Source organism: Sorex araneus, chromosome 6 (genome assembly GCF_027595985.1).
Source record: "Sorex araneus isolate mSorAra2 chromosome 6, mSorAra2.pri, whole genome shotgun sequence".
NCBI lineage: Eukaryota > Metazoa > Chordata > Mammalia > Eulipotyphla > Soricidae > Sorex > Sorex araneus.
Window position 1 is genome coordinate 162695466 of NC_073307.1, and position 25190 is coordinate 162720655.

The window sequence follows — 25190 nt, forward strand, 5'->3', positions numbered from 1 at the left end:
CTCCGGCCACGGGGAGCAGGAGAGGCGATCTTCACGGTCTGTGTCCCCGTGAGAGTGAGGGCCCCTGTCTGACCCACCCTGGCCCCAAGCCCAGGGATCGAGCTTTGTCCTTTTTTTTTTTTGGTTTTTGGGTCACACCCGGCGATGCACAGGGGTTACTCCTGGCTCTTCACTCAGGAATTACCCCTGGCGGTGCTCAGGGGACCATATGGGATGCTGGGATTAGAACCCGGGTCGGCCGTGTGCAAGGCAAACGCCCTACCCGCTGTGCTATCGCTCCAGCCCTCGAGCTTTGTCCTTAATGGAGCTTCTCTCTCTTCTTTCCTCCTGATCTGAGTCCATGCCCGTCCAGAACTCAAACACGCAGAATACCTCTGGCCTGCCTTTCCTCCTAGGCCAGTCACGACACTCATACATGTCACTCTCTTTTTTGGAGGGGTGGAGGTAGGCCATGCTCAGTGGTGCTCGGGGCGCCCCGCTGGCCCTGCGTTCTGGGATCCCTCCTGGCACTGCTCTGAGGCCCTGAGGCAGTTCTGGGGATCAAGCCCGTGTCAGCATGCAAATTAACTCCTCAACCATTGTTGGTATACAACATCCCATAATCTCAGGCCTAGCTAGGCCCGGATGTAAATGGTTTATGTTTTGGCTACTGTAACTTTAAATGGTTGGTTGATTTGCTTATTTGCCTATGTGGCTGAATATGATTGGTTTGTATGTTAATTTAATAAATAAAAGGAGGTTGAACAGGCTGCTCTCCGGCAGGCCATAACACAAAACCTCCGGAGGCAGTCCTGTGATCCTCCCCAAAAAATATATCTTTATTCTCTCCGATCTCCGTAAAATTGCAACATTGTTGCAACACCATAAATGAGATCCTGGAAGGAGGTGAGACCAGTCCAGGCTCAGGAAGGCTCTCAGTGCTCAAAGGAGTAAACACGGGCCTTACTCAGGAAAGAGGGACGTAAACGCTGCAAGCGGAGAGCAGAACACAGAGACCTGACGGCAGGAAATGGGGACGAAAAATGAGGAGCTGGAGTGATCGCACGGTGGCTAGAGTGCACACGTGCACACCCCAGCCCAGGTTCGATCCCTGGCATCCCACGTGTTCCCAAGCCCGCCGAGAGTGATCCCTGAGCAGAGAGCTAGGAGTCAGCCCTGAGCACCGCTGGGTGTGGCCCCAAAGCAAAAATAAAAAGGCGCAACAAGCTATGGAAAGTAAAACAAGAGGAAATATGTCTAACTGGAAGTCCAAGGACACGAAGGGAATGAATCTGAGGTAGTCAGAGGGATATGGCCGAGAATTACTTAGAACAGGTGAAACAGATGAATTCACAGCTCCGGAAGCCACAGCAAGTAACAAAGAGAAAAATAAATGCACACGAAGGGGAGATAGTTAGAATGGGGAGGCCGTTTGCCTTGCATGCAGTCTACCAGGTTCAATCCCTGGCACCACAGACGGTTCCCTGAGCCCACCGCGAGCAATCCCTGAGCACAGAGCCAGGAGCAAGGCCTAAGCACTGCTGAGTGTGGCCCCAAAACACACACATACCAAAAAGGTGAGGGATTTGCCTTGCATGCGCCTGGCCTGGGTTTGATCCCCGCACCCTGGATGGCTCCCCTACGTCCACCAGCAGTGATGCCTGAGTGCAAAGCCACGTGTAAACCCTGAGCACTGCCGGATGTGACGCAAAAACAAAAGCGAAGATGGCAAAAGGAAACGTGCACATAACAGTACAAATGCAGTCGCAGAGACCTTTCGGGAAAGGTTTCCAGAAGGAAGGTCTGCAATACAGTAAGGAAAGGCAGCAAAGAAACCGAAACACACACCAAAAAAGTTTTTTTAGTTTTTTTGTTTGGGGGCCACACCAGGCGATGCTCAGGGGTTACTCCTGGCTCTGCACTCAGGAATCACTGCTGGTGGTGCTCAGGGGACCATATGGGATGCTGGGGATCGAATTTGGGTCAGCTGCTTGCAAGGCAAGTACTCTGCCCGATGTACTATCTCTCCAGCCCCTAAATGCTAAACAAATTTTACCTTATAATAATATGACAGACATAGGTCTGGAGCAATCACTGAATCCCCAGCACCTGACATAGTCCTCTGAACCCACCAGGAGTGATCCCTGAGTTCAGAGCCAAGAGTAAGATCTGGGCACCACCAGGTGTGCCCAAAATAAAGGCATAAAGATGACCAACAGGCACATGAATAAATAAGTCTCCATCACAGACTATCAGGAAAACGGCAAACCAAGACAGCAAGGAGATATCACCTTACGCTAGCGAGAATGATCTATGTGAAAAAGAACAGACTCAGTGATGAGGTGAAAAAGGAAATCTCAGCCGAAGAGAGAGTCAGGAGTGGTTCCCGAGCACAGAGCCAGGAATAACCCCAGGCATCGCCGGGTGTGGCCCAGAAACCAAGAAAAGAAACCCAAAAGGAACCTCATTCACTGCTGGAGGGACTGTTGGCTCGGAGACTTCTCAAGACACTTCTGTGTGACCCCAAACTCCACTCCTGAGAGTCTATCCCAAGGAACACAAAAAGGCATCAACCCAGAGGACAAATGGCAGCGTGTGTTCCCGGCAGACCACCGACCATAAGCCACGTCTGCAAAGGGTCCACACGCCCAGCCACAGAGCACACGCACAGAAGCTGGGGTGGATAAACACGACGCTACTCTCCGGCCGAGAGGAAAGATGAAAGCTCGCACTTCCCTGCAACCCGGGCGCACTGGAGGGGCCAGTGAGTCAGAAAGTAAAAGATACGTATCAGGTGATCTTGCCTGAATGCGGAACAGAGAGAAACAAAACAGGGGGGGATTAGACAATCCCCAACGCAAACAAGCCCTGAGAGGTGACAACTGAACTCGAGCCCCAGAGGAAAAGAGCTGAGCACAGAGCCAGGAGGAACCCCGGGACCGAGGGCCTGCCACCCCTCCCCCCAAAATATCGACACGAGAGAGGAAGAATCTGACGGGCCACACAGTGGAGCAGACGCGGGGCTCTCCCCCTTCCCTGCTTTTCTTTAGAGACCGTGATGTATGACACTGCTCCAGGCACACAGTGTCCCGACACCACCCCCACACACCGGAGCATCGGGGTCCCTCCGCCAGTGTCCCCGGGCCCCTCCCCTCCCCTCCACCCCAGTTCTGCGGGCCCACTCTCGGGCTGCGGCACGGGCTGTTTCAATCCCCTTCCTATGTTTATGTTCCCGCGCCGGGAAGGGTGGGGAGGTTCTGCAGCCGTCCTCCTTCTCTGACTGAGTCCCGGGACCTCTACAGTGCGGCTGAAGACAAGCAGCTCACGGCCTCACATGCTGGGGGAAAAGGCAGCTGGGATAGAGAAGGGACCACCAAGTAAATGATGTTCGGAGGGCTCGCTCGGGATGGGAGATGTGTGCTGAACTATCTCCCATCCGAGCATGATGAGCACTCAGTACCTGTACTGCAAACCGTAACACCCAAAAGGAGAGAGAGAGTAAAAGGGAATGTGCCTGCCACAGAGGTGAGGGGGATGGAGGGGGGCGGGCGAGAGGGATACTGGGAACATTGACGGTGGAAAGTATGGGATGGAAGCTCGATCACTGTATGAAAGTTAATCGTGAAAGTCTGTAACTGTATCTCACGGTGATTCGTTTAAAAAGAAAAAAAGAAAGACAAGCAGCTCAGCAGAACTCGGGATGAAAGAAAGAAACAGGAACTTCAGAGGAAAGTGAATAAAAGCAAAGACAAGAAAACACGCTGGTGACATTACTCGGGAGAATCAGCAGTCAGGGAAACGCCATTGAAAACTGCAATGATAGAACTTTGATTTTTTTGTTGTTGTTGTTTGGGGGTGTCCCACCTGCCGAGCTCAGGGCTAACTCCTGGTCTGCCACACGAGGCTCACTCCTGGTGGGGCTCAAGGAGCCGTACGAGGGGCCACAAGGAAAGGGGAGGGACACGCATCCCGTGTCGCTGAGGTGCATACCCTTGGGAAACTCCGAGCTCAGCATCAAAGAAATGAAACAAGGGGTTGTGAAGTGAGTCAGACACAAAATGCCTGGACGGATGATGCACAGATTAGAAGTGTGATTATACCTGTGCCCAGGCAGGGAAAAAGATAGGAAAGAACAGAAAATATCACGGGTAATGTTCGCAGGAAGAGACTGGCAAACTCACAGTCCGCTAACTGGCTTTGTCAATACGAAGTTCTGGGAACCGTCACTGCCACTCACTCATACGTTGTCTGTGTCTCTTTCTTGTTACAAGTACACAGCAGAGGGGCCTCACAGGCCAGCAAGCCTACAGTGTGGACTGTCCGGCTCGACACAGGCAGAAGTCTGCCAATCTCAGGTCTACTTACTAAGGGGCAGAGATAGTTCATCAGACGGTTTCAAACTTCAAACCTTCTTCTGGTGGCAAGGTGGTGCCAGGTGGGCCCCACCTGGCAGTGCTCAGGGCTCACTCCTGGCTCTGCACTCGGGAATCACTCCCGGCGGGGCTCAGGGGACCACATCAGGTGCCAGGGATTGGACCCAGGTCAACTGCGTGCAAGGCTAATTCCCTCCCATCTGTACTATCCCACCGATTCCTATTATCACTTTTTTTTTTTTTGGCTTTTTGGGTCACACCCGGCAATGCTCAGGGCTGACTCCTGGCTCTGCGCTCAGGAATCACTCCTGGCAGTGCTCAGGGACCATATGGGATGCTGGGAATCGAACCCAGGTCGGCCGCGTGCAAGGCAAACACCCTACCTCCTGTGCTATCGCTCCAGCCCCTATTATCATTATTTTTAGGCGTAAGGCCTGGACGCTGTTTTTGGTCCCTAGCAGAACATTTGGTTTATGTGTTTTTTTTTTTTTTACTTTTTGGGTCACACCCAGCAATGCACAGGGGTCACTCCTGGCTCATGCACTCAGGAATTACCCCTGGCGGTGCTCAGGGGATCATATGGGATGCTGGGATTCGAACCTGGGTCGGCCGCGTGCAAGGCAAACGCCCTACCCGCTGTGCTATCACTCCAGCCCCAGAACATTTGATTTAAATGGCTGCTTCCTAGCTGCGTGCACCCAGTGAGGACACACCGGGACACCAAGGGCACCGAGGCCTTGCCCATCCACCGGAGCACCGTGCAACCCCCAGCCTCTCGAACCGAGAAATGAGCCGACATTATTTCTAAGCTCCCTGGCTGTGAAATGTCAAAACAGCAGCCCGAACCTACTCAGACAGGGGCACGCGCTGCTGGGCTCTAAAAATGGCATTAATTATTTTTTTACGATTCTTTGTACTTACCGGGAAGCTAAGAAGCTGCCGCCAGTTCGTAAATCAACGTGCTTAGGGTATGCATGGGCAAGCGGAGGGCGATTAAGTGACTCCAGGCCTCAGTAAACAAGGAACCAAGAGAAGATAATGGAACCCAAGAGCCTCCACTCGGATTTCTCCAAGCTGCCTCGAGCCACCACTTCCCGGTGCTGGACCCTGACCGATGTTTGTTTGCTCTAGTGACAATCGAGACGGAAAACAACAGCCCTGCCATGCCGTGATCCTGCTCCCTGCGGGAAGGCCGTCCTGCTGGGTAACAGCTGGCCTGTGCTGCGTCTGCCTTTCGGCTGAAGCTCGCCAGAGGTGCGAGGGGTCACCGGGCACTGTGGGCTGCGGCTGCCCCGTGCAGGGACCCGGCCCGGACCCTGCAGGTATCAGGCACGCCAGCTCCCGCCACTCAGCGCTTTCCGCCCTTGTCAGCCAATCATCTATCTCCTCTCTGAGATGCCTGGGGATACGCCCCATCTCCAACGCAGAAACAATTCTGAGGTCACAGTGAACTCTTCTAAGTAAACACAGTCTCTTGGAGCTGGAGTGACGGTACAGCGGGGAGCTCTTGGGCCCCAGGTTCGGTCCCTGGCACAACAAAGGTCCCCCCAAGCCCCATCCACTCCCTGAATGTAAGAGTCGAGTAAGCCCTGAGCACCGCCAGGTGTGTCCCACCCCCACCCCTAAAAAAAAAGAGAAGTACATTTTTTTTTTCTTTTTGGGCCACACCCGGCGATGCTCAGGGGTTACACCTGGCTCTGCACTCAGGAATTACCCTTGGTGGTGGTCGGGGGACTGTATGGGATCCCGGGAATCGAACCCGGGTCAGCCATGTGCAAGGCAAACGCCCTACACACTGTACTATTGCCTCCCCCCCCAAGAAATACTTTGTCTCTCTCTGATTTTGGGGGGGTTGAGGTGGATTTGAGCCACACCCGGCTGTGCTCGGGGACCACATGCAGTGCCAGGGTCAAACTGGGTTCAGCCATACGCAAAACCAGCACCTTAAGCCCTGTACCACCTTCCTGGGCCAAGCACTATTTTTCTTAAGCGTGCATTAGATTCGGGAACTAAGAGATAGTACAGGGGTTAAGGCACTTGCCTTGCCCATAGCCAAGCCCGGTTCAATCCCTGGCACCACGTATGGCCCCTCTGAGCACTTCCAGGAGTGATCCCAGAGCAGAACCAGGAGCAAGCCCTGAGCATTGCGGATGTGGCCAAAAAAAAAGGGGGGGGGAGGGGCTGGAGCAATGGTAACAGCGGGGAGGGTGTTTGCCTTGCACGCTGCCGACCCGGATTCGATTCCCAGCATCCCATGTTGTCCCCTGAGCACCGCCAGGAGTAATTCCTGAGTGCATGAGCCAGGAGTAACCCCTGTGTGTCGCCGGGTGTGACCCAAAAAGCAAAAAAAAAAAAAAAAAAAAAGGGGGGGGGAAGAGGAAAAAAAAAATCACTAGATTCCTAATCGACATTTTCTGGTCACTATTTAATTGCAAAGGTCAAAGCACATGTTACTAACATCCCCTGGGTGGGATGCAGTAGAGCAACAAGGGTGCACACCCGTAAGCAGCCACACCAGGTTCAAGTCCCAGCACCAGAGGGTGCCCCGTGACTAGGTGCTCCCAAGCACCGCCAGATATGACCCGAAAGCTCTCAGCTCCCAGGTCTCCTGAGCACTGTGGGGCCTGAGCAGCACATCCTCAGACCCTTGCACTGGGCCTCTGAGCACTGCGTGGGGAGACCAAAAAGACATAAAATAACATCATGTGGGGCTGGAGAGATCCTACGGGCCTTACACGCAGCCAACCCCGCTGTGACCCCCGCACCAGAAGCAGAAACAGACCTTGAGCACTGCTGGGTATGGCCCCAAACTCCTCAATAATAGCAACAAAATAATAATAATAATAACAACAACATCCTCCATCACACACCTCTCAACTTCCCATCGAATTCGGGGCTGGTGGCCACCTGCAGCCCTGGATGTGGCAGCAGGAAGCAGGTGACGCTGGAGAAACACGAGTGAATGTGGTTCCGGACGCTCTGGATTTCTTGGTGCTGATGTTCTTTTACCTGCCGAAGGAGACCAACCATTTGCAAAATACCCACTAGCCCAGGACAAAAGGGAAGAAGACTTCCCAACACTAAGGGGACAGTGGCTTCAGTCTGGCTCAGTGAGGAAACTGATGGGCCTTACCGGCAACTAAGGCACCAAAGTGTTTAACCCTGACTTGCCCCTACAGCTACCCACAAACATGCACTGGACGGTTTCGTGGGTTGCACAATATTTGGGGAGACAAGGGAAGGTCTGTGGGCAGGACGGAGAACCTCAAGGTCACTGACAACGGCTCTTCTGTGGTAGGTCTGGAGAACAGGCTGGGCCTGTTTATGGCCATCCCTAAACAGACAGGGGTTCTGATTAAGAGCAGACGGTAAGTTCTGAAGACGCGACATGCGTAAGGCACACACAGAACCTGGTGTAAAATACAGAATGGAAATTAGAATCAAAACAGAGGCTTTTAGGGGGCTGGAGCGATAGCACAGCGGGGAGGGCGTTTGCCCTGCATGTGGCTGACCCGGGTTCGATTCCCAGCATCCCATAGGGTCCCCTCAGCACCGCCAGGGGTAATTCCTGAGTGCAGAGCCAGGAGTAACCCCTGTGCATCGCTGGGTGTGACCCGAAAAAAGAAAAAAAAAAAAGAGGCTTTTACCCAGTTGTTCTCTAATATCCACAATCAAAGAACTCAGATTCGTGGCCTGAGAGACAGTAGGGAGCACAAGCTGCCTGCCTTGCACACAGCCCACCCTGTTCCATCCCCGGCATCACATAGGGTCCCCAGAGCACCTCCAGGAGCTTTTCCAGAGTGCAGAGCCAGGAGCAGCCCCTGAGCACCACCAGGCATGGCCCAAAAGCAAACAAAAGAAAATAAAAACCAAAGAACTCACGTTCTTTGGGGGCCAGAGAGATAGCACAGTGGGTAGGGCGATTGCCTTGCATGCACCCGACCCAGGCTCAATTCCCTGCAACACATGTGGATCCCCAGACCCGACCCTGCCAGGAGGGATCCTGAGCAGAGACAGGAGCAAGTACTGAGCACTGCTAGGTGTGGTCCAAAAACAACAGAAAAAGAGAACTCAGATACTTTCATCTTACACAGAATATACTAATGTGACCTAAATTAATACTTGTAAGTACTTACAAGTATTAATATACTACATTTAATACACTACATTTCCATAATCTTCTTAAATAGCTTAAGGTAAATGAGAAACTTATCACCACATTTAGGCAATCCCTCAGGTTATATTCCTACTTGCCTGCAGACGTTTTTCCAAAAATGCCATTCCTCCCTGGAGTCCGTAGCTGTATTCATAAGGAAAACTCCAATCTCGAACCAAAAACATCAGTGTCTTTTTAGGGAAAGAAGAGAATATATTATGAAGTTACATAAATGCATCCTCCAAAATTACGAAAGGACTTCTTCGCAAAATGCCAGACTCTTCAAAGGGAGATTCATCTGTTGTGTAATGTCTTGTTTCGGAACCCTCATGAACACAAGGCCGAGGCTGAGCCACCGAGAAGGTCAGTGACATCCATTGGTCCTTCTGTTCCCACGGGTTACTGGGAACCGAAAGAAGACATTGAGGACAAACTCAAGGTTCTGTCCTAAATGTAGGTGCGAGGGCTGTGACAGGGGACAAGGGAGAAAAGAAAATGCTGTCGAATACTGAAACCAGGTGTGGTTCTGGCGGCGGCTCGGATGGTCGCCTGGGCCACACACCCCTGAAAGGAGCAGATGGGGCCAGACAGGCCCTCAGATAAGGAGCCTGCCCTGCGCACGGCCCACCCGGGGTTCCGTTCCCGGCACCCCACCTGGTCGCCTGAGCCCCACCACAAGCGTTCTCTGTGCGCAGAGCCAGGGCTAGGCCCCAAACACCACCAGGTGTGGCCCCAACTCAAAGACTGGAAAAAAGGAAAAGAAACTAGAAATCCTTCAAGTTCCTCTTCTCTGGCCAAAGCAGAGGACACGAGCTTCTCCCATAAAAGGCCAGAGAGGAAACGTCAGAGGCTGCCAGCGCAGGCAGCGGTCTTGGCGTGACAGACGAGCGACTGTGTTCCCGTCCGACTCTGGCCAGGGAACATGTCGCTTTCGGGTCACTTACACCTTGAGGTATGTTCCTCTCGGCATGTGATTTGTTTCATTTTTCCAGGCACTTAAAAATACAAAAACCCACTGCTGACTCACTGGTCAGATGGAAGTAGGCCACTCGGCGATGGCTAAAAGTGCCGGCACCCGCGCTCTGCGTGGGGGGGCCCTGGGTCCAGTCCCTGGCACCTCGGGGTCCCCCAGCACTGCTACTCAAAATCCAAAGGCAGGGTGCTAGAGCAATAGCACAGCAGGTAGGGTGTTTGCCTTGCACACAGCCGACCTGGGTTCGATTCCCGGCATCCCATATGGTCCCCTGAGCAGCGCCAGGAGTAATTCCTGAGTGCAGAGTCAGGCCGGGTGTGACCCAAAAAGAAAAAAAAAAGAAAAAAAAACCCACAAAATCCAAAGGCGGGGGGTGGGGGGGGAGGGAGGAGTAGAAAAGAAAAAGCAGAAAGCTAGAAAGCTGACCAGATCTGGCCCGTGTAGTACAGTCTCCTGCTCTCTAAATTAAAATCAGAACATGAATTTCACTTAGAGTTAATATTCTACCTGGAAGGGTTTTTGGAAAATTTCATCCATGGCCAGACGTCCGTATTCCGTGAAGAGCTTGAAAGAAAGAAGAGCGGAGGCCCGTTAGGCAGAGCGGCTGCAGCTGTTCTTCCGCGAAGCCTGCGTGTCGTGGGACGGCACCACTGACCTGGGACCCCGGCTCAAGACTTCAAATGCCCGCGGCAGCCGTTAGCCTTAATTCAGTCTGGGCCACTCCTCGGTCTCGGCCCTCCCGGCCCCGGCTTCAATTCAAACCCGAATACTTCCACCTGGACGCCCCTAAGCCACCTCCCTGGCCCCCGCAAGCTACTCCGAGTACGACATCAGTACACGGTGGCCACGGCACATCTCTGCTCCGAGCCCTCGGGGTGGTCCAGCCACACTGGCTCTCCTGGCTGCTCCATGCCGGGCACCCTGCCCACCTGGGGCCTCTGCCCAGCCCCAATCCTGCGCCCTCTGCCCCCACAGTCAGTGACGTCTTTACTCGGAACACATTTCAGCTTCACCCACGAGAGCTCCTGTTTCCTCGACTCTCTTCCTCCTTAACATACCTCACGGTCAAACATACTCATGTTCACGGGTACCTGAGCTCGGGGAAGGCGGGAAGGCTCTGCGGCACGCACCACTGAACCCCCGGCCGCGGGCAGAGCGCCTGGGGCCAGCAGGGTCTATGGCCAAGGACTGTCCTGACACACATTTGCCTACTTCAAGCAGCCTCACTCAAGTCTCAGCGAAAGGAAGCGTTAAAGTGACAAACAGTGAGGCTGAGTAGTACAACAGGTAGGCTGCCTGCCCTGCCCGCGGCCCACCCGGGTCAGACCCCCGGCACCACACACAGTTCCCTCAGCATCACTAGGAGTCATTCCAAGTGCAGAGCCAGGAGTAACCTGAGTACCACTGGGTGTGGCTTCCCAAAAAAAAAAACAAGTAATAAACAAAAATACAACACAATTCAAAAATTCACAGGAAAAAGGGTGCGAAACAGTATATGATACCAGAGAAGACTTGTCAAAAGGGGGAAAAAAAAAAAAAAACCTCTAGAAGAAAAACTGGCAAATGAGAACTGGCTTTCTCTGCTCTGCTCAGAAATGTAGGAAGGGCGGGGCGCCGGGGCCGGAGAGAGAGGACAGTGGGGAGGAGGGCGCCTGCCTTGCACATGGCCAGCCCGAGCCTAATCTCTGGCACCGCAGACAGAGACAGAGCCCCGAGCATCATCAGGAGTGACCCGAGTGCAGACCCACGAGTAAGCTCTGAGCACAGCCAGATATGGCCCAGAAAACAAAACAAGCCCCGAGACCCCGAGACATGAGAGAAGCCAGTCAGGCTAAGGGCGGGCAGGGCCAGGGGCGTCGGTGTACAAACGCCCAGACCCCCCCCCTCCCGCTCACCTCTCCCCATGCCTGACCTGCTCTTCTCACCTCTGCAGAAGACTGGATTTAGAGAGAATAAACCAAAAAGCCACAGAAGCTGCGCTGAGGCAAGGTCCCCTCCCTAGACAAAGCCCGCGCCGTGGCCCAACGCGCGAGTCCCGGGCTCGGGCTCAGCGGGATCCAGGGGAAAGAACTCTCCGGGGCCGCGCAGCCGAGAAGGACACTGCAAATGCAGACCGTGTGCTCGGCCACCGACAGCCCACCTTGCCTTTTCGCCCCTACGTGACCCCTACCTGCGCCTTTAAGCCCGTTCCCGACTGCAGGCCAGCAGTCATCCTAGCCAAGCTTCCCGTCCAATTTTAGGGGACTCCCTCTGCAAGTGATTCTTTTTTTTTTTTTAATTTTTTATTAGTGAATCCCCGTGAGGTGCAGTTACAGACTTACAAACTTTCGTGCTTGCATTTCAGTCATACCATGGCCCAGTGCCCATCCCTCCACCAGGACCCATTCTCCACCACCAATAGTGCCAACGTCCCTCCTGCCACCCCCACCCCGCCCCACCCCGCCTCTGTGGCAGGGCAGGTTATTCTTTTTTGCGTTCTCTCTCCTTTTGGGTGTTGTGGCTGCAAGTAGTTCTTTACTATTTGCCATTTGCATTTCCGTCTCCTTTCCCTCTGCCGCTGTCGATAAAGCGGTGCCGGCCCCGGGTCCCACGCGTGCCTGGCCGTGGGTACCGCCCACCAAGCATTGCCCAGGTGCCGTCAGGAGCGGTTTGTGGTGCCCGGGACCAGACAGCTGAGCGGACAGGCCCACAAGCAACACCGCCTCCTGGGACAGGACCACTGACTAACCACCGACACTGTATGGATGTTTGCAAGGCGGGTGTTCTAGCCACTGAGCTATTTTCCTGGCCCCAATGGATCGCCTTGCCCCGCCTCCCCGTTTTGGGGCCACACCTGATGGCTGCTCAGGGACATGTGCTGCCAGGGGTCCAACCTGGGCATCTCACATGGAAAGCATGTGCCCAGTGGCCCAGAGGCACACTAACTACAGACACGAACCATCAGACCTCTGGGAAAAACCCTCTTGGTCCCCAAGCACTGGCATGGGTGACCCTGAGCACAAAGTCAGGAGTAGCCCAAGACCACTGAGTGGGGCCCAGGCCTCCCCTTCCCCCCATCCCCCCAAAATAAAAAAAAGAATCTCTAGCAACAAGGAAAAAACAAGTCCTTCGATTCTAAAGCACCTTAGATTATGCCATTTGTAATTTCTTTCCTATTTTATGCTGTTGTCTTTCACTAAAATATCTATTTTAGTCAAACCTTTCCTGAATTGATTTCTTTTTTTTTCTGTACTTTCCATCTCTCTCCGTCTCTCACCTCTTTCTCCCTCACTCCTTCCCCTGCTCCTGATTCCTACTGTCTCTTTCTTCTACCTGTCAAGCAAATTTTCACCCATTTTTTACTTAAGTTTTTTGTTGAGTTTTCCATTGTTATATCAATTTCCTAGAGCTCTTTTGTGTTTGCTGGATATGGCTTTTCACCAGGATTCTGCTATTACTTCTTGCTTGCAACAGTCCTTATTCTGAGAACTGGGAGTTTACACAGAAAGAAGAAAACTCCCACACTAAGATACATCACTATGTAAGTTCATGCCAAAATAAGATCTGAAAAGCTTCAGAGAGAATCAAAAAGGTTGTCCAGGGGCTGGAGCGATAGCACAGCGGGTAGGGCGTTTGTCTTGCATGCGGTCGACCCAGGTTCGATTCCCAGCATCCCATATGGTCCCCTGAGCACCGCCAGGAGTAATTCCTGAGTGCATGAGCGAGGAGTAACTCCTGTGCATCGCCAGGTGTGACCCGAAAAGCAAAAAAAAAAAAGGTTGTCCAGAGAGATAGTATAGCAGGTAGGGAGCTTCCTTGCAATCAACAACCCAGGTTCGATCCCCAGCCCCCATATGATGCCTGAACACTGTCAGGAATAACCACCAAGCATCACCAGGCATGACGAATAAAAATATTACTAATAAGACAAGAAGGCTGCACAGAGGATCAGGAAGCATATGGTGTGGGACCAACTTTAGCATCAACACTGACAAGAAGGCAACAAAGCAATTCCTTCCGTTTTAAAAGAAGAGTATTTCCATGCTCTAACTCTAGGATTAAATTTAAAGTGTTCTCAGGGCTGGAGCACAGTACAGCGGGGGAGGCACATGCCTCGCACACGGCGCATCTGGGTGTGATCCCTGGCACCACATACAGTTCCCCGAGACCCATCGGGAATAATCCCCGAGCACAGAACCGGGAGCCGGACCTGAGTACCACCAGGGGTGGCCCCAGAGAGCCTCTAGAAAAAGCCCCACTCGGCTCTGTGATCCCTGAGTAAGCCAAGAGGAAGCGCTGGGCACTGCCAGACGTGGCCCCCCAGGCCCCCCAAAATTAAAATAAACTCTAGAGCTAGGTCAGGATTTAACCCCCAGCACCGCACACCCACCCTCCAGCACGGCTGGGCGGAGTCCCGGGGCCCTCCTGTGTTGGGCCTGAGCACTGGGCAGCCAGACCCCCACAACCAAGCCTATGACCGCGGGGGGCGGGGGCATGAGGGGAGGCAGCACACAGTGAAGAGTTTCTACACCGAAACCTTTCCTGACCCCCAGGCAGGGGCTGTAATCCCTGGGCGCCTCTCCTCTATTCAAGAGGTTTGAATTTGGGTGATTTATAAACTGAATCAAATCTCTTGCCTTTTTAAAGTCATTATGATTTCTTATTTTACATCAAAATACTTAACCCATCTGGCTAATTTTTTTTTTTTTTTTTGTGGGGCTGGGGGGCTGGAGTACAGCACCCAGCTGTACTCAAGACTTCCTGCCGGTTCTGTGCTCAGGGGTTACTCCTGGCTGTGCTCAAAGGGCCACATGGGATGCTGGGATCGAGTCCAGGTCAGTGGTGTTTAAGGCAAATGCCTAACAACTGTGTCAATGCTCCAGCCCCTGGGTTTAATTAATTTTTGAACAAAAACTATTTTTTTTGGGGGGAGGGCACAGTTTGGACAACACCCAGCAGTGCTCAGGGGTTACTCCTGGCGCTGTGCTCAGAATCACTCCTGTCGGGACCATCTGGGGGCCAGAGACGGAACCCAGGTCGGCCACGCCAAAGGCAAATGCCCCGTTCACTGTACTATGACTCCGACCCGGGACAGAAGCACTTCACAGGGTGCGCGCTCTCCACCAAACCGTGGGTCCTGGAGAACCATCAACGACGAAGCTAGAGAGCTCGTCACAGCATTAAAAGCCAGAGCTTAGGAACATTTTTTTTTTTCCGTAACAGGAAAAGCCCAGGAGCGAGACGAATCGGAGCTAATGCGCTGGGATTCCAGTAATGCGAGCCGCAGTCTGGCACTCTGGCTAGCTTGAACGGCGGTGGGAAAAACGGAATTAGGAGCGCGTGCCAGAACTGCATTCGACTCCGGAACCGCCTCCAAAGAGCGCTGGACAGGAGAAGGGTGAGAACCGCTGCTCTGCAGACCGAGGACAAAGGCCAGAGCGTGGACCCGCTGCGGGCGCAGAACTGCACACGACTCGTCCACTGACCTAGGCCCGGATGGCGGCAACGGCTTCGAAGAGTCCCGCAAACTGCTCTCACCCTCTGGGGGCGTGGCCGAGCCGGCCTCTGCTCCAGACCCAGGTCCTCACCCGCAGGGAAGGCCAGAGGGTCCCACGGCGGCTCAGCCTCCCCGGGGGCTTCCTCACCCCAGGACACCATCCCTCGCTCCCTCCTGCCGAATCCCCCAACCGCAGGGCCCCCGACCCTGCCCAGCACCCCACGGTTGTCTCTGCAGTGCCCCCCCAGCTCTTCCCCTCAGCTATGTCTGCAGGACTCCCCTGCCCACCTCCCCCCACTTTCCCGACCCCCTAGCTCCAACCCCACAGGAGAGAGTGGCGGGTTCGCATAAACCAAAAACATCCCTGCAAATTTCACCCTTGTGATAAAAATTTTCCGTTGTAAAATTTTTTTCTACTCTTAAAGCTTTTAAACAACATTTTGTGACGGTTAAAATTCTCATGAGGAACATATACCTGTAGCTGTTGAAGGTCATCTTCCTGAATGTTCTGGGACAGATTATAAACCTAGAAAATAAAATATCCAGCTAGGTACCTCTTTAGCATTCTTCAAACGAATCTCATGAACAAAGCTCTGCACAGTCAAAAGTTTGCATATAAGAATGTGAGGAATGTTCAAACTTCTGTCTTTCCAGAAAATTATATATTTACGATGAGGGGAAAAAAAAAAATCACAAAAGTTTCCCTTTAAGACACAGGCTTCCTGGGGCTGGAGCAATAGCACAGCAGGTAGGGCGTTTGCCTTGCACGCAGCCAACCCGGCTTCGATTCCCAGCATCCCATATGGTCCCCTGAGCACTGCCAGGGTAATTCCTGAGTGCAGAACCAGGAGTAACCCCTGAGCATCGCCAGGTGTGACCCCAAAAATTTAAAAAAAAAAAAAAAAAAAAAAAAAACAATAAGACACAGGCTTCCTACCAAATCTGTATTTCCTATATGGTGTAACTGATGTCATTTCAATGTTCACTTTTCAAAAATTCTTTGGAACATTTATATGTATATTAATGGCCAAAGTAGAAAATCAGACGAGGCTTTTTTTAAAGCTTTTAAGTGTTTAATTTACACTGATTCTAAAATGAACATGCACATATGGCCACTGGTGCAGATGAGAGAATAGTAACTGAAACGAAATGTCTCCCTTTACATTCTCTCCTCTGGGAAAGGAGGGATAGTACATCCGGGAGGGTGTTTGCCTTGCATGAGGCTGACCCAAATTCAATCCTTGGCATCCCATGTAGTCCCCCAAACACTGCCAGGAATAACTCCTGAGTGCAGAGCCAGGAGTAACCCGTTAGCATTACCGGGTATGACCCAAAAAAGCAAAAAACAAATTTAAAATTAAAAAATACATACATTCTCGGGGCTGAAGTGATAGCACAACGGGTAGGACGTTTGCCTTGCACGTGGCCAACCTCAGTTCATTTCCCAGCATCCCATATGGTCCCCCAAGCACCGCCAGGAGCAATTCCTGAGTGAGTGCATGAGCCAGGAGTAATCCCTGGGCATCGCCAGGTGCGACCCCAAAAGCAGAAAAAAAAAAAGAAAAAAGAAAAAAATACATTCTCTCCTCTGCACACTCTCCCAATCAAGCGGCCTTGCCTGGACAGAGCTGGTCATGGTGCTCAAAGCGAATATCGTGGCACAGTCTTTCACGGTGGACTGGCTGTCAAAGGCCCCCTGGGTGTCCATAAGAATAACTGCAACCTAAGACAGAAGGAAGTACACAACATTAAAAAAGAAAATACACAATATTATTGTGAGAAGGGGGCAATGTACAGAAGTAGACATAAATGTACAAGGAATATTTAAACTAGGTTAAACACCTGTTCATATATTCCATCTAAAGTAAAATCATGTGGGGCTGGAGCGATAGCACAGCGGGTAGGGTGTTTGCCTTGCATGCGACCAACCCAGGTTCGATTCCCAGCATCCCATAGGGTCCCCTGAGCATCACCAGGAGTAATTTCTGAGTGCAGAGCCAGGAATAACCCCTGTGCATCGCCAGGTGTGACCCAAAAAGCAAAAATAAATAAATAAATAATGAATAAATAACAAAAAATAACATTTTGAGAAACTCCAAACAATAATAGTGAGTTTTTTGTTGAAATATTGAATGTAATCAAAGTAAAGTGAAATTTATCAGTTACACAGGTGGGGTGGGGGGCTGGGGAGGTCGGGGGGAGGGGGAGGTATACTGTGATTCTTGGTGGTGGAATATGTGCACTGGTGAAGGGATGGGTGTTCGAGTATTGTATGACTGAGACTTAAACCTGAAAGCTTTGTAACTTTCCACATGGTGATTCAATAAAAGAATAAATTAATAAATTAATTTAAAAAAAAGAAAAAAAAGAAAGTAAAATCATGTGGGGCGGAGGGGATGGGGTGAGGGTGGATGGGACAGGGTGAGGGTGGTGGGAGGGATGCTGGGACGATTGGTGGTGGAAAATGGGCACTGGTGGAGGGATGGGTACTTGATCACTGTATGACCGAAATGCAAGCACGAAAGTTTATAAGTCTGTTACTGTACCTCATGGTGATTCACTAATAAAGAATTTTTAAGAAAAAGCAAAATCATAAATGACTCATGCTTTATGGGGTTCTTTCATGAGGGTGGTGTAGGGTCATAGATGGTTTAAGGTCAGAGGGTGCTGAGGACTAACCCCAGGAACTCATAAATGTTAAGGTCAGAGCTTGGCCAAGAGCTACTCCCCCACCACAAGGTGTCATGCTTTAATCCCGCCAGGAGTAAGGCCTGAGCACCACCCGGTGTGGCCCAAAGTCACCAAAATTTAAAAAAAATCCACATATACTATTGACTCTCAAAGTTTAGCACCAGCCTGCGGCTGCAGGGCAGCTGAGGGGCAACAGCTAACTGTGTGTGTCACACTGCATCCTCACAGAACGGTCACTGTCAACAAAGTCAGTACGGGGGGTGAGGCTTCTGCCCTGCAGGCAGCTGACCCCAGTCCACTCCCCGGCATCTCAGATGGTCCTCCAAGCACCACCAGGAGTGACCCCTGAGCTCGGAGCCAGGAGTAACCCCAGAGTACCGCCAGGTTTCACCAGAAACCAGAAAAAAAAGTAAAAAGAAAGAGAAAACGGTAAGCAGACAGGACCTCTCACGGCTGCTTTTGGTGCAATGTCCTATATTACTATCTGAGGGTTTTGCTTGTCGGTCTGTCTGGTTTTGAGCCACACCCGGCAGTGCTCAGGATGCCAAGGATTGAACCCAGGAGGGTCCCATGCAAGGCAAGCACTCCACCCACTGTACTATTTCTCAGGCCCCTCCTATATAACTATTTGAAAAGTTGCTCAGTGGATGTGTATTTTGCGGGGGAGGGCTATGCCCAAGAGCAGAGCTGAGGCGACCCGGAGACAGTGGGGAGACGGGGGCCACCAGGCAGGAAGCACGTGCTCAGGCCTTAAAGCATCTCCTCAGCCCCTCGAGTATGGTTTTTAAGCAACACACTTTCATCTTCTGATTAAAATTCTTCACTGGATTATCAGAGTAACATTCAAGTTCTTATTTTCTTCGCTGTTTTTGTTAACTGGTAAATCTTTTTTTTTTTTTCTTTTTCCTTACCTTCTTCCCATCTGGCTTTTCTACGGTGAAAACTTCGCTCCAGATCTGAATCCCAGTGGTCTCCGGGTCAGAGCCTCCTCGCCATGAAAATCCTGTCAAGGGCTCCTCGGGGTCACCCAGCCAATTTGAATGGCCACCTTCCTTCTATAGAGGAAATAAAAAAATTTCTCACTTTTAAAAATTTATACATGGGGGCTGGAGAGATATTACAGCAGGTAGGGAGCTTGCCCTGCACAAAACTGATCGGGGTGTGATCCCCAATATCCCATGTGGTCCCCTCAGCCTGCCAGGAGTGATCCTTGAGCACAGAGCCAGGAGTGAGCCCTGAGTGCTGCTGGATATGGGCCAAAAAAGAAACTAAATAAAATAAAATATAAGTATCAGGGGCTGGAGCGATAGCACAGTGGGTAGGGCGTTTGCCTTGCAAGTGGCCGACTGGGGTTTGATTGCCAACATCCCATATGGTCCCCCAAGCACCACCAGGAGTAATTCCTGAGTGCAGAGCCAGGAGTAACCCCTGTGCATCGCCGGGTGTGACCCAAAAAGCTAAAAAAAGAAAAATCATCAGAGCCAGAGAAGTAGTACAGTGAGGAGGGTGCTTGCCTTGCACAGGGCCAGGTCGGATTGAAACCCTATATCCCATATGGTCCTCAAAGCCACCTGGAGTAATTCCTGAACGCAGAGCCAGGAGTAACCCGTAAGCATCACTGGGTGTGGCCCAAAACCAAAATATAAATAATAAAATAAAATGTAAACATCAAGTCATTTTATACAGCAAGGCGCTTACTGTGTTCTTCCGCACAAAGAAAAAGCCAGGTAGATAAGACAGCAGGTAGTATACTTGCCTTGTACACAATCAACCCTGTCCAATCCCCTCAATCCCCAGCATCCCACAGAGTCCCCCGAGCACCGCCAAGAGGGATTCCGGAGTGCAGAGCCAGGAGTAACCCCTGAGCATGGTTGAGTGCGAGCCCAAAACTAAGAAGTCTACTTTCTAATGAGAAATAAGTAATTCACCCTCACCTGGGCATATAAGTATCGTAGCATAAAGTCCAGAAAGAAGGATTTGCCCTTCCGGAAGGCCCCGGCCACCGACACCACCACCACATCCAGGTCCCGGATATGGTCCTGCAGGAGGACGCTGGCCAGGGCTTTCTCTTCTAGCTCAAACGAATGCTGCTCCTTGTGAACCAAAACCACCTGCACCGGGCCAGGCTTCCCACTCTCCATGGCATCACCTAAGTTATTGGAGAAAAAAAACACGTTTCAATATATAGACTTGAACATGGGAAGACAAAACTTCTTAAAACACAAGAATAAGAACCAGGGGCCGGAGCGATAGCACAGCGGGTAGGGTGTTTGCCTTGCACGCGGCCGACCCGGGTTCGATCCCCGGCATCCCATATGGTCCCCCAAGCACCGCCAGGAGTAATTCCTGAGTGCAAAGCCAGGAGTAACCCCTGAGCATCGCTGGGTGTGACCCAAAAAGCAAAAAAAAAAAAAAAAAAAAAAAAGAATAAGAACCATACAAGAAAGATAACAAATTAGACTCCACTAAGATTACTTTTATCCAGTGAAGACACCAGAGAGTAATGCAAGCTACGAGCTGGGAGAAACTCTTCACAATGCCTGCATCAGCGGACTCGCAGGAAGAATCACTGCAGAGGGGCTGGGGAGATAGGACAGCGGGTGGGGTGCCTGCCCTGCACTCAGCTGACCAAGGTTCAATCCCCGGCACCCCATACAGTCCCCTGAGTCCCGCTAGGAGTGACCCCTAAACACAAAGCCAGAAATAAGCCTGGGATTACTTCTGGCTTTGTGGATGCGGTTCAAGAAACAACAAAAATTAAATAAATAAATAAAGGCGCCAGGAATGAGGCTTAACAGCAGAGCACTTGCCTAGAACGAGTGATGTCCTCACTTCAATCCTGTCACAACAAAAATAAAAACAGTAGGGGCCGGGGAAATACAACAGCAGGTAAGATGTCAGGTTCAATTCCTGGCATCCCTTGTGGCCCCCTGAGCATAGCCAGGAGGAAGTCCTGAGTACCACCAGGTGTGACCCAAAAACAAACAAAAAAAAAAAAAAAGGAGAGAGAAAGAGAACAGTAGGGCCAGGAACATAGCTCATCGGGCCAGAGCATACAATATGTACGGAAAAAGCCCTAGTTTCATCCCTGTCACCACACGGTCCCCCAAAGAGCACTGGGAGCAACAACTAATGCTTCATGCTGGAAGTCACCTCTGGGCATCATTAGGAGTGACCCCCAAACCAAAATAAATTAAAAACAGTAACAGGGGGTTCCGGAACAATGTAGACACTTGCCCTGGATGCACCCAACCCAGATTTGGTCCCCAGCAGCCCATCTGGTCCCCCAAGTCCACCAGGAGTGATCCCTTGCTACCAAGTCAGAAGCCCAAAGCACAGCCACATGTGGTCCCGAAGGAAAAACAAAACCCAAAAAGAGCACTTCATTTACAAACGTCTGCATGTCCAAAAGGCAAACTTATATGAAGATATTTCCATGCCATCATCAAAGAAGTATCAACTGAAATTATGAGATGCCACTACCCACCCACCAGAAAAGCTAAACTTTCTTAAGTTGACAGAATCACCTACTGGAAAGAAGGTGCTGCAACGGGCACTCCCACATGTTCTGATGCAAGTACAACTATGGGGGAAATCTGTGTGGCAGGGGGTTAAAACTAGACATGCCGGGGCTGGAGTGATAGCACAGCGGGTAGGGCGTTTGCCTTGCACGCGGCCGACCCGGGTTCAAATCCCAGCATCCCATATGGTCCCCTGAGCACCGCCAGGAATAATTCCTGAGTGCAGAGCCAGGAGTAACCCCTGTGCATCGCCAAAAAACAACAACAAAAAATAATACTAATAATAAAACTAGACATGCCGAGTTTATATACCCAGCCCTCCAGGCCTAGTTGTAAACCCAAGAGAAATAAAAGCCCCTTCCACCAAAACATATATGTGCAGGAAATGTTCAAAATACTTAAACTATTTAAGTATTTTAATATTTTAGCGTAGTACTAAAGTATTAAAATTGAATTTAATATTTTAACTCCTGGGGCCGGAGCGATAGCACAGCGGGTAGGGTGTTTGCCTTGCACGCGGCCGACCCGGGTTCGATCCCCGGCATCCCATATGGTCCCCCCAGCCAGGAGTAATTCCTGAGTGCAAAGTCAGGAGTAACCCCTGAGCATCGCTGGGTGTGACCCAAAAAGCAAAAAAAAAAAAAAAAATTAACTCCTGAAATACTAAACCAACCCAGGTTCGATCCCCAGGACCCCGTATGGTCCCCCGAACACTGACAGACGTGATTCCTGAGTGCAGAGCCAGGAGTAAGCCCTGAGTAAGCCAGGTCTGGCCCAAAATAATAAAATACTACAAAACCAGAAATAACCCACACAGGGCCGCTCCCACGGCTAAGCCTTTTTCACATGCATTTTTCTAGTTAACCCTCAGAACATGGCTCCCGGGTAAACAGCACTGTCCCCACTCGAATAAGGAAACTCCGGCTTAAGTCAAGCAACTTGCCCAACAGGTCCTGAGAGCAGCTTGGAAAGATCTTTTACAGACAAACCCAAGCCAACCCACCCCTAAATTCTGACAGACAGATGGGGGGTTGCGGGGAGGGGGTGGGGGAGGCTTGGAAAGGTCGGGAGATGGTCAGCGCACCGTGGTGGAGGGTTAGTTATGAGGAACGTGACACTGCGTACCCCAAACATACAATATTGGTTCTCTAGCTGGGGGGGCCACACCCGGTCGTTCTCAAGGCTCGGCCTTGCCCCAGGGATCGCTCCTGGCAGGGCTGGGGCTGAGGCAGTGCCAGAGATCAAACCCCGGTCAGTCACATAAAGGCACACATACTACCCGCTTCACTTTCTCCCCGGCGCAGGGTTTATTTCTGGCTCTGCACTCAGTGATCACACACTCATACTCACTCACACACACACACACACACACACAATGATTATGCACTCAGGGATCACACACACACAATGATTATGTTTTACAATAGGGATACATTAATTCTATGATTCAAAATGAACCAGCAACTAGCACACACACACACACACACACACACACAATGATTATGCACTCAGGGATCTCACACACACACACACACACACACACACACACACACACACAATGATTATGTTTTACAATAGGGATACATTAATTCTATGGTTCAAAATGCACCAGCAACTAGCAGCTCCCCCTATCAGAGTTAAAGCCCATTTCTGATTCTTTGAAACTCAGGCCCACAGTTGCGGCGGGTTTCCGGGAGGCTTCCCCAGAACTCCCCTTCAGGCCGGGGAGGGAGGGCAGCGCCTCTCTCTTGAAGCCCGAGTCCTCACCACCAGAGGGAGAGACCTTCCTTGTGTTCATAATTATGCATTCTTTAAAGGGACTGGGAAAATCCCCAAGCCGGGTTTCGATGGATGACTTCAAAACAGGTTAAATTTAGACAGGGAGTCTGGTTAAGCTGGAGGCAGCAAGTCAGCAAAACATAACCCAGGCAGGTACGGGCAGCCGGGGTGGGCAGGAGCGGGACCCTGCTCTGGGCCCCTCCGGCCTGGCGGGGTGCTGGTCACTTCTTCTTTTGTCTTGTTCTGGCCAGGCCCGGTAGTTTGGAGGCTGCTCCCGGCAACGTGGGGACCTAACCCAGGGCTGCCGCATGCCAAGTCCACACCCCAGTCCTGGGGGCGACCCCCCTGGCCCCTGCTCACTGTTTACTAAACAGCCGACATATCAGAGGGTCCCTGAAGCATTCCCGCCGCTCTGCCGTCTTCCGCAGACTACTGCAGAACTCGAGACAGATACAGACTAAATGTCAAGCAATCGCTGGAAATGAGTTTGTACTAACACTTATCTTTCCCACTGGTGCTGCGATAAAAAGGAAACGCTTCTGTGAAGAACGCCCCAGAGTTCTTGCTTCTACAAAATCACGTAAATCTGGGGCCTCCAGATCTTCGGGCTGGCTTTGTTGTTTTTCTTTTTAATTGAGACATCATGACTTACAAAATTATTCAGGACTGAGTTTAAGCATACACTGTTCTAGCATCAAACTTTCCGCCTGTGCCCACCTCCCGCCCTCTAGCCTGCCTCTCTGATAGGCATATTTTTTTAATTATTATATTATTATTATTACTACTACTACTTTTTGGCACTTTAGGCACCGTGGTTGACAATACTGACCGGAATGGCCCGGGTCGGGCCCCTTCCCCTTCCTGCTGGCCGTCGGCAGGGCTGAGTCACCTGGGCCAGCACTCAGAACAACACCCTAAGAAGCCTGGAACAGGACGGGCGGCACCAAGGGCTTCCCACCACCGAACACGTCTATGTGAGCGAAAATTACAATCAACCCCCCCTTTTTTTTTGCTTTATTTTTGGGGGGTCACACCCGGCGATGCACAGGGTTTACTCCTGGCTCCTGCACTCAGGAATCCCCTGGCGGTGCTCAGAGGACCAGATGCGATGCTGGGAATCGAACCCGGGTCGGCGGCATGCAGGCAAGCGCCCTCCCCGCTGTGCTATTGCTGCAGCCCCAATCAACCCTTTCAAAGTCACTTACTTACTTGGGGGCTGCATGGGTCACAGCCAAGCCCAGTAACCACAAACTCCTGTGTGAGAATTAAGTTCATGACCAGAAGCTCTGCCAATTTCATTGCATCTCTACTCAAGTTTACTACAGGGGCAGAAGTGGGACAAAGGTGAAGGCCCCTGCCTTGAACACAGGCACTGTGGTTTGACCCCTGGCACCATTTATTATCCTTATTATCCCATGAGTTCTGCCAGGAGGAACCCCAACCACTGTCAGGTGAGGCCCAACGCCCCCAATGATAAAAATAAACGAGGGGAGTCCAGAGTGATAGTACAGAGGGTAGAGCATCTGCCCTGCACGTAACCAACCAGAATTTCATCCCCGGCATTCCATATGGTCCCCCAAGTACTGCCAGGAGTAATTCCTGAGTGTAAACCCCAGAGTAACACCAGAGCACTGCCAGGTGTGACCCAAAAGAGCAAAAATAAATAAATTTTTTTTAATTTTTTTGTCTTTTTGGGTCACACCCGGTGATGCACAGGGGTTACTCCTGGCTCATGCACTCAGGAATTACTCCTGGCGGTGCTCAGGGGACCATACGGGATGCTGGGATTTGAACCCAGGTTGGCCACGTGCAAGGCAAACGCCCTACCCGCTATGTTATCACTCCAGCCCCAATGAATAAATATTTTTAAGAAATTAATTGGGTGTCAGAGAAATAGTACAGTAGGTGGGGCGCTTGCCTTGCACATGACTGACCTTGGCTCAATCCCTGACATCCTATATGGTCCCTAAGCACTGCCAGGAGTGGTCCCTCAGCACAGAGCCAGGAGTAACCCCTGAGCACTGCTGGGTGTGGATCAAATAAAAAAAGAAAATAACTGAGGGGCTGGAGTGCTGGTATAGCAGGTAGGGTATTTGCCTTGCACCAAGCTGACCTGAGTTGCTTTTTAGGTCACACCGGGGTTACTCCTGGCTCTGCACTCAGGAATTACTCCTGGCAGTGCTCAGAGGACCATATGGAAAGCTGGGAATTGAACCCGGGTTGGCCACGTGCAAGGCAAAAG

At 51.4% G+C, this 25190-nt stretch overlaps 1 protein-coding gene across 2 annotated transcripts in view; it reads right to left on the reverse strand.

The window, feature by feature from the left end:
- Window positions 1-25190, reverse strand: part of ATL3 (atlastin GTPase 3) — a 51253-nt gene that overhangs the window by 11622 nt on the left and 14441 nt on the right. For both annotated transcript variants that reach the window (XM_055142023.1, XM_055142022.1), the window contains exons 2-8: window positions 19583-19797; window positions 18560-18703; window positions 16576-16680; window positions 15433-15483; window positions 9989-10045; window positions 8607-8699; window positions 7223-7361 (exon numbers count right to left, since the gene is read on the reverse strand). In XM_055142023.1, the coding sequence (XP_054997998.1) occupies window positions 7223-7361; window positions 8607-8699; window positions 9989-10045; window positions 15433-15483; window positions 16576-16680; window positions 18560-18703; window positions 19583-19789 (796 nt within the window). In that variant the 5' untranslated portion in view covers window positions 19790-19797. The remainder of the gene's footprint in view (window positions 1-7222; window positions 7362-8606; window positions 8700-9988; window positions 10046-15432; window positions 15484-16575; window positions 16681-18559; window positions 18704-19582; window positions 19798-25190) is intronic.